A 9,840-nucleotide genomic window follows, 5' to 3' on the forward strand; every position below is an offset into this window, starting at 1 on the left:
TAAGCCGAATTCCATAGATTCCTTTAAACAGCTGACACAGGGTTTTGGTTCCCGCTTCATTACCAGAAACAGAGTCCCTCGGCCCCTAGATTCCCTCCTATCCTTGTCCATGTGAGAAGGGGAGACACTGAAGGCCTACTCAGACAGGTACTAGGAAATGTATAATGAGATAGAAGGAAATTACGATGACGTCGCCATTAGTACATTCAAGAGGGGCTTGCCGACAGAGCACAGCTTAAGAAAGTCCCTCACTGGGAAGCCAGTCACCAGCGTGCGCCAACTCATGGACAGAATTGACAAGTACAAAAGGGTTGAGGAAGACCAGCAGACGGGGAAGGGCAAAGCTAAGGTTGTCCCTTAGGAGAGGAGGGACTTCAGGTCGGACCGCATTATCAACAGTAATAGGCCGAGGAGAGATTACTCAGAATAGTCTGGTTCCACTAGGGCACCAGCGGTCCATGCTGTGTTCCGAGAACCACTACACAAGATCCTAGAGAAGGTAAAGGGTGAACCGTTCTTTCAATGGCCGAACAAGATGGCAGGTGACCCCTCGAAACGTAATCAGAATCTATATTGCGCGTACCACCAAGAGCCAAGCCACACCACCGATGATTGCAGGAATCTGAAAAACCACTTGGACCGGCTAGTCCGAGAGGGGAAGTTGAGACATTTATTGCATCACCTTGTCGGATGGCAGGAACAATCAAACATCGAAACCAGGCAAAGCGCATTGAGGCCGCCCATTGGCACAATAAATGTCATCCTCGCCGCACCTGGAAGGACCGGATCCAATCCTCTCAAAGTAATGTCAGTGGGCAGGCTCCTGTCTGAAGCCGATGGCAGGGAATCTAAAAGGGCCAGAGCGAGTCCCACGCCCTTAATCGGATTCTCGGATAAGGAAAAACTGGGAACCCTTCAACCCCACGACGACGCCCTAGTCGTCACGCTCAGAATTGGGGGTTATGACGTCAAGAGGGTGCTAGTTGATCAAGGCAGCGTCGTGGAAGTAATGTATCCCGACTTATATAAAGGACTGAACCTGAAGCCAAAGGACTTGTCGGCATACGACTCCCCTTTGGTTAGTTTCGAAGGAAAAATAGTCACCCCGAAAGGCATAATCAGGCTGCCTGTACAAACAGACTCTAACGTGGTGGAAGTGAACTTCATTGTGGTAGATGCGTACTCCCCCTACACAGCTATCGTGGCCCGACCATGGCTTCATGCACTAGGGGCTGTGCCATCAACCCTACACCAAAAAGTGAAGTATCCGTCAGAAGGTCAAGTCAAAGAAATAATAGGGAACCAAGCGATGGCCAGGCAATGCATGGTGTCCGCAATCTCGCAACGACCAAATAGTGAACTTTCCACCTCAGTCGAGAATGGCTTATAGCAATTAATAACCCCGGTCCCAGCTTCAGGTGGTGGAGGACTAGCCATGGAGGTGAGCTGTGAGGATCTGGAGAAAGTACTCGTCGGATCAGACCCCGAGAGGTTTTTTCAAGTCGGCACAAAATTACTGCCCCAAGTGAAGTCAACACTAATTGAATTTCTCCGACAGAATGTGGACGTATTCGCCTGGGACCCCTACGAGGCCCCTAGGGTTGACTCAGATTTCATCTACCATCACCTTAATGTTAACCCAACTATAACGCCTAAGAAGCAGCCTCCTCGGCGACCGTCGAAAGAACATACAGACGCTGTAAGAGAGGAGGTCACAAAATTGAAGAAAGCAGGGGCTATTAAGGAGGTATTCTACCCCGAATGGTTAGCCAACACAGTTGTGGTAAAGAAGAGGAACGGAAAATGGCGGGTCTGCGTAGACTTCACGGACCTAAACAAGGCCTGCCCGAAGGATCCCTTCCCCATGCCACGGATAGACCGATTGGTAGATTCGACCGTCGGACACCCCCGAATGAGTTTTTTGGACGCCTTCCAGGGCTACCATTAGATACCCTTGGCCGCTAAGGACCAAGAAAAAACATCTTTTGTCACCCCCGTTAGAAATTATCATTATAAGGTGATGCCCTTTGGCTTAAAGAATGCCGGGTCAACCTACCAAAGGATGATGACCAGGATGTTTGAACAGTAGATGAGAAAGAGCATTGAAGTGTATATAGATGACATGGTGGTAAAAAGCAAATTGGTAGCCGACGACGTCAGAGACCTCAGCGACATCTTTTGAATTCTGAGAAAGTACAAGTTGCGACTAAACGCATCCAAGTGTTCATTTGGGGTTGGATCAGGGAAATTCTTAGGTTACATGGTGACCCACAGAGGTATAGAAGTTAACCCTGACCAAATAAGCTATTCAAAGACTGCAGCCTCCTCGGAATCCCAAAGAGGTCTAGAAGCTCACCGACATGATAGCTGCTTTAAACCGTTTCATCTCCTACTCAGCGGACAAATGCAGGCCTTTCTTCCTCCTATTGCACAAGTGGAAGGGCTTCAAGTGGACTGAGGAGTGTGCTTTAGCTTTCCAACAGCTCAAAGAATACCTCGCCCGACCACCAATTATGTCTAGTCCTGATGCCAACAAGGTGTTGTTCGCCTACATCGCAGTAGCCTCTCATGCAGTGAGCTTAGTACTGATCCGAGAAGACAATGGCACGCAACGGCCTGTCTACTACGTAAGCAAATCGCTGCACGAGACAGAGACTCGCTACCTCCCCCTCGAAAAGGCCATTTTGGCAATCGTACAAACCACGCGAAAGCTCCCTCACTATTTCCAGGCACACACTGTGGTTGTACTAACTCAGCTTCCGCTAAAGTCCATTCTCCGGAGTGCCGACTACACGGGCAGAATTGCAAAATGGGGAATGATCCTAGGCGCCTTTGACATTAGGTACATGCCTCGCACTGCTGTGAAGGGTCAGGTCCTCGCAGATTTAGTAGCTAAATTTGTGGAGCCCATACTAGAAGGAGGGGGAGGGTCATTGAACCCAGATGGGAAACTGATAAGTGCAATCACTCAACAAGAGCCCAGCTGGTGGAATGCGCACGTCGACGGCGCAGCCAACCAAAGGGGCTCAGGTGTGGGGCTCGTTCTGGTCTCCCCCAAAGGTATCGCTATCGAAAAATCGTTAAGGCTTGGTTTCTCGGCCACGAATAACGAGGCAGAGTATGAGGCACTATTGGAAGGAATGTCAATGATCCAGAAACTGGGTGGAAGATCCACGAGCATATTTTCAGACTCAAGACTCGTCGTCGGACAAGTAAATGGGGAGTTGGAGGCGAAGGATGAAAGAATAAAAGAGTACCTAGCCCAGGTTAAACGCCTACAGACCCAATTTTGTCACTTCCATCTGGCGCATGTGTCAAGAAGCGGGAACACCCATGCTGATTCTCTTGCAACGCTAGCCACCTCCTCGACTCAGCCGCTTCCTCGGGTTATTCTAGTAGAAGATCTCTACCGCCCAACGACGACAAAGGCCAATGAAATACGAGTCCACAACGTCAGGGCTGGGACTAGTTGGATAGATCCTCTAGTGCTGTTCTTAAAGCACGACACCTTACTAGACGATAAGAATGAAGCCAACAAGATTAGAAGAAAGGCCTCTCGATTCTGGTTGTCCGAGGACTCGAAACTGTACCTGCGCTCATTCTCAGGGCCATACTTGTTGTGTGTGCACCCAGAGGCCACTGAACTCATCCTGGAGAAACTGCACGAAGGAATTTGTGGAAGTCATACGGGGGGTAGGTCCTTATCCTATAGGGCCATAACGCAAGGTTACTGGTGGCCAAGCGTGCAAAAAGAGGCGCAGGAATATGTGAAGAAGTGCGACCAGTGTCAAAGGTTCGCTCCGAATATACACCAGCCTGGAGGAAACCTTAACCCACTGTCCAGCCCTTGGCCATTCGCACAGTGGGGCCTAGACATCCTGGGACCATTCCCCAAAGCAGCAGGGAATAAGAGATTTATCCTCGTCGGCACGAATTATTTCATGAAATGGGTCGAAGCTGAGGCGTCGGCAAATATTAGGGACGTTGATGCCAAGAAATTTATTTGGAAAAATATCGTCACTAGATTCGGAATACCTCACACACTGATAGTAAAGCTTTCAGAAGGTACTGCAGTGAGCTAGGAATTACCAACAGATACTCCACACCAGCTTACCCGCAAGGTAATGGGCAGGCAGAGGCCGTTAACAAAACTATTGTGAATGGGCTGAAAAAGAGGTTAGATGACGCGAAAGGGAGATGGGTTGAAGAGTTGGGCCATGTCTTATAGACATATCGCACCACACCCTGCAAGTCCACAAGGGAAACCCCCTTTTCGATGACCTATGGGGCCGAGGCTGTCATTCTACTGGAGGTAAACTTCCCAACACAAAGGACCACTGCATTCTGCCCCAGTGTCAACAACGGACTTCTGGAAAAAAGCTTGGATCTCATCGAGGAAAGGAGGGAAAGCGCAATGGTCCAGCTTGCCCACTATCAGCAAAAGCTCAAGCAAGGTTACGATGCCAAGGTGAAATTGAGGCCCTTGACGCCTAGGGATCTGGTACTAAGGAAAGTCCTTGGCACTACGAGAAACCCTACGTGGGGGAAGCTTGGACCAAATTGGGAAGGCCCATATCGTATCACTTCCATAGCTGGCATAGGAGCCTACTTTTTGGAAGATTTGGATGAACATGTAGTGCCACACTCTTGGAATGTAAATAACCTAAAAAGGTACTGTTATTAATGAAAGTCATAATTCTTGGCGCCACATTACTGTACAGCTACTTGGTCTAAGTGTTAAACAGAACCCAAGTCCTGCCTAGCTCCTCGGACCACAGACTTGGGGGAAATTAACCTCGAAGCGTTTTCACAAAGTGTTAAACAGAACCCAAGTCCTGCCTGGCTCCTCGGATCATAGACTTGAGGGAAATTAGGCTGTGTTTGGTTGCCGTAAAACGTTTTCCGGAAAATACATACTTTCCGGAAATGCTAATTTCTGGAAAAGGAAAATATTTCTGTGTGTTTGGTTGCATTTCAAAAAAATTTCCGGAAAATATTTTCTAGTGTTTGGAAAAGAAGAAAGGAAAACACACAAGCCACAACCCAGAAAACACAAATCCAGATCGCGCGATCGCGATCTCGCCGGCGCGATCTCGCGAAGGCGAGATCGCGATCAACGTCATGATCTCGCGACGGCGCGATCTCGCGTTCGCGAGATCGCGATCGACGCTTCGCGAGATCGCGCCGTCGATCGCGATCTCGATCCGGCGCGATCTCGCGAAGGCGAGATCGCGATCAACGGCGCGATCTCGCGAACGACGCTTCGCGAGATCGCGCCGTTGATCGTGATCTCGATCCGGCGCGATCTCGCGAAGGCGAGATCGCGATCGACACTTCGCGAGATCGCGATCGACGGCGCGATCTCGCGAAGCGTCGATCACCGTCGTCGGACTGGTCTTATCCTCTCGCGGACTGGAGCTCGGACTGGAGATCGGCGCGGACTGGTCTTCTCCCTCGCGCGCGCACTCTCTCTCTCTCTCTCTCTCTCTCTCTCTCTTTTTCCGGAAATCCTTTGAAGTGAAAATAGAGGCGGTAATTGATTTCCGTGGTCAAAGGCCTTTTTTTTCGGTCAACGGATTTCAATTTCCAGAAAATAGAATTTTTCGGACCAACCAAACACACCTATTTTCCGAAAAATCATTTCCAGAATCACTTTGAAGTCGATTCAAACGAAGCCTTAACCTCGAAGCATTTTCACTAAGTGTCAAACAGAACCCAAGTCCTGCCTGGCTCCTCGAACCACAGACTTGGGGGAAATTAACCTCGAAGCGTTTTCACTAAGTGTTAAACAGAACCCAAGTCCTGTCTGGCTCCTCGGACCATAGACTTGGGGGAAATTAACCTCGAAGCGTTTTCACTAAGTGTTAAACAGAACCCAAGTCCTGCCTGGCTCCTCGGACCACAGACTTGGAGGAAATTAACCTTGAAGCATTTCGCAATAAGTGTTAAACAAAACCTAAGTCCTGCCTGGCTTCTCGAACCACAGACTTGGGGGAAATTAACCTCGAAGCATTTTGCAATAAGTCTTAAACAGAACCCATGTCTTGCCTGGCTCCTCGGACCACAGACTTGGGGGAAATTAACCTCGAAGCATTTTCATTAAGTGTTAAACAAAACCCAAGTCCTGCCTGGCTCCTCGGACTACAGACTTGGGGGAAATTAACCTCGAAGCATTTTCACTAACTGTTAAATAGAACCCAAGTCCTGCCTGGCTCCTCGGACCACAGACTTGGGGGAAATTAACCTCGAAGCATTTTCACTAAGTGTTAAACAAAACCCAAGTCATGCCTGGCTCCTCGGACCACAGACTTGGGGGAAATTAACCTCGAAGCATTTTCACTAAGTGTTAAACAAAACCCAAGTCATGCCTGGCTCCTCGGACCACAGACTTGGGGGAAATTAACCTCGAAGCATTTTCACTAAGTGTTAAACAGAACTCAAGTCCTGCCTCGCTCCTCGGACCACAGACTTGGGGGAAATTAACCTCGAAGCGTTTTCACTAAGTGTTAAACAAAACCCAAGTACTGCCTGGCTCCTCGGACCACAGAGTTGGGGGAAATTAATCTCGAAGCATTTTGCAATAAGTGTTAAACAGAACCCAAGTCCTGCCTGGCTCCTCGGACCACAGACTTGGGGGAAATTAATCTCCAAGCGTTTTCACTAAGTGTTAAACAGAACCCAAGTCCTGCCTGGCTCCTCAGACCACAGACTTGGGGGAAATTAACCTCGAAGAGTTTTCACTAAGTGTTAAACAGAACCCAAGTCCTGCCTAACTCATCGGACCACAGACTTTGGGGAAATTAACCTCGAAGCATTTTGTAATAAGTGTTAAACAGAACCTAAGTCTTGCCTGGCTCTTCGGACCACAGACTTGGGGGAAATTAACCTCGAAGCGTTTTCACTAAGTGTTAAACAGAACCCAAATCCTGTCTGACTCCTCGGACCACAGACTTGGGGGAAATTAACCTCGAAGCATTTTGCAATAAGTGTTAAATAGAACCCAAGTCCTGCCTGGCTCCTTGGACCACAGACTTGGGGGAAATTAACCTCGAAGCTTTTTCACTAAGTGTTAAACAGAACCCAAGTCCTACCTGACTCCTCGGACCACAGACTTGGGGAAAATTAACCTCGAAGCATTTTGCAATAAGTGTTAAACAGAACCCAAGTCCTGCCTGGCTCCTTGGACCACAGACTTAGGGGAAATTAACCTCGAAGCGTTTTCACTAAGTGTTAAACAGAACCCAAGTCCTACCTGACTCCTCGGACCACAGACTTGGGGGAAATTAACCTCGAAGCATTTTGCAATAAGTGTTAAACAGAACCCAAGTCCTGCCTGGCTCCTTGGACCACAGACTTGCGGGAAATTAACCTCGAAGCATTTTCACTAAGTGTTAAACAGAACCCAAGTCCTGCCTGGCTCCTCGGACCATAGTCTTGGGGGAAATTAACCTCGAAGTGTTTTCACTAAGTGTTAAACAGAACCCAAGTCCTGCCTGGCTCCTCGGACCACAGACTTGGAGGAAATTAACCTTGAAGCATTTTGCAATAAGTGTTAAACAGAACCTAAGTCCTGCCTGGCTTCTCGAACCACAGACTTGGGGGAAATTAACCTCGAAGCTTTTTGCAATAAGTCTTAAACAGAACCCATGTCTTGCCTGGCTCCTTGGACCACAGACTTGGGGGAAATTAACCTCGAAGCATTTTCATTAAGTGTTAAACAAAACCCAAGTCCTGCCTGGCTCCTCGGACTACAGACTTGGGGGAAATTAACCTCGAAGCATTTTCACTAAATGTTATATAGAACCCAAGTCCTGCCTGGCTCCTCGGACCACAGACTTGGGGGAAATTAACCTCAAAGCATTTTCACTAAGTGTTAAACAAAACCCAAGTCCTGCCTGGCTCCTCGGACCACAGACTTGGGGAAATTAACCTCGAAGCATTTTCACTAAGTGTTAAACAGAACTCAAGTCCTGCCTGGCTCCTCGGACCACAGACTTGGGGGAAATTAACCTCGAAGCATTTTCACTAAGTGTTAAACAGAACTCAAGTCCTGCCTAGCTCCTCGGACCACAAACTTGGGGGAAATTAACCTCGAAGCGTTTTCACTAAGTGTTAAACAGAACCCAAGTCCTGCCTAACTCATCGGACCACAGACTTGGGGGAAATTAACCTCGAAGCATTTTGCAATAAGTGTTAAACAGAACCTAAGTCTTGCCTGGCTCTTCGGACCACAGACTTGGGGGAAATTAACCTCGAAGCGTTTTCACTAAGTGTTAAACAGAACCCAAATCCTGTCTGACTCCTCGGACCACAGACTTGGGGGAAATTAACCTCGAAGCATTTTGCAATAAGTGTTAAACAGAACCCAAGTCCTGCATGGCTCCTTGGACCACAGACTTGGGGGAAATTAACCTCGAAGCGTTTTCACTAAGTGTTAAATAGAACCCAAGTCCTACCTGACTCCTCGGACCACAGACTTGGGGGAAATTAACCTCGAAGCATTTTGCAATAAGTGTTAAATAGAACCCAAGTCCTGCCTGGCTCCTTGGACCACAGACTTGGGGGAAATTAACCTCGAACCTTTTTCACTAAGTGTTAAACAGAACCCAAGTCCTACCTGACTCCTCGGACCACAGACTTGGGGAAAATTAACCTCGAAGCATTTTGCAATAAGTGTTAAACAGAACCCAAGTCCTGCCTGGCTCCTTGGACCACAGACTTAGGGGAAATTAACCTCGAAGCGTTTTCACTAAGTGTTAAACAGAACCCAAGTCCTACCTGACTCCTCGGACCACAGACTTGGGGGAAATTAACCTCGAAGCATTTTGCAATAAGTGTTAAACAGAACCCAAGTCCTGCCTGGCTCCTTGGACCACAGACTTGCGGGAAATTAACCTCGAAGCATTTTCACTAAGTGTTAAACAGAACCCAAGTCCTGCCTGGCTCCTCGGACCATAGTCTTGGGGGAAATTAACCTCGAAGTGTTTTCACTAAGTGTTAAACAGAACCCAAGTCCTGCCTGGCTCCTCGGACCACAGACTTGGAGGAAATTAACCTTGAAGCATTTTGCAATAAGAGTTAAACAGAACCTAAGTCCTGCCTGGCTTCTCGAACCACAGACTTGGGGGAAATTAACCTCGAAGCTTTTTGCAATAAGTCTTAAACAGAACCCATGTCTTGCCTGGCTCCTTGGACCACAGACTTGGGGGAAATTAACCTCGAAGCATTTTCATTAAGTGTTAAACAAAACCCAAGTCCTGCCTGGCTCCTCGGACTACAGACTTGGGGAAAATTAACCTCGAAGCGTTTTCACTAAATGTTATATAGAACCCAAGTCCTGCCTGGCTCCTCGGACCACAGACTTGGGGGAAATTAACCTCGAAGCATTTTCACTAAGTGTTAAACAGAACTCAAGTCCTGCCTGGCTCCTCGGACCACAGACTTGGGGGAAATTAGCCTCGAAGCATTTTCACTAAGTGTTAAACAGAACTCAAGTCCTGCCTAGCTCCTCGGACCACAAACTTGGGGGAAATTAACCTCGAAGCGTTTTCACTAAGTGTTAAACAGAACCCAAGTCCTGCCTAACTCATCGGACCACAGACTTGGGGGAAATTAACCTCGAAGCATTTTGTAATAAGTGTTAAACAGAACCTAAGTCTTGCCTGGCTCTTCGGACCACAGACTTGGGGGAAATTAACCTCGAAGCGTTTTCACTAAGTGTTAAACAGAACCCAAATCCTGTCTGACTCCTCGGACCACAGACTTGGGGGAAATTAACCTCGAAGCATTTTGCAATAAGTGTTAAACAGAACCCAAGTCCTGCATGGCTCCTTGGACCAC

At 48.0% G+C, this 9,840-nt stretch overlaps 1 protein-coding gene across 1 annotated transcript; it reads left to right on the top strand.

Moving 5' to 3' along the window:
- Positions 1-535: 535 nt before the first annotated feature.
- LOC126703863 (uncharacterized) lies at positions 536-1,390 on the top strand. Its single transcript, XM_050402925.1, has one exon. It carries the CDS (start codon positions 536-538, stop codon positions 1,388-1,390), a length of 855 nt encoding a protein of 284 aa, XP_050258882.1.
- Positions 1,391-9,840: the final 8,450 nt, after the last annotated feature.

Source organism: Quercus robur, chromosome 10 (assembly GCF_932294415.1).
Source record: "Quercus robur chromosome 10, dhQueRobu3.1, whole genome shotgun sequence".
In the NCBI taxonomy this organism is placed as follows: Eukaryota; Viridiplantae; Streptophyta; class Magnoliopsida; order Fagales; family Fagaceae; genus Quercus; species Quercus robur.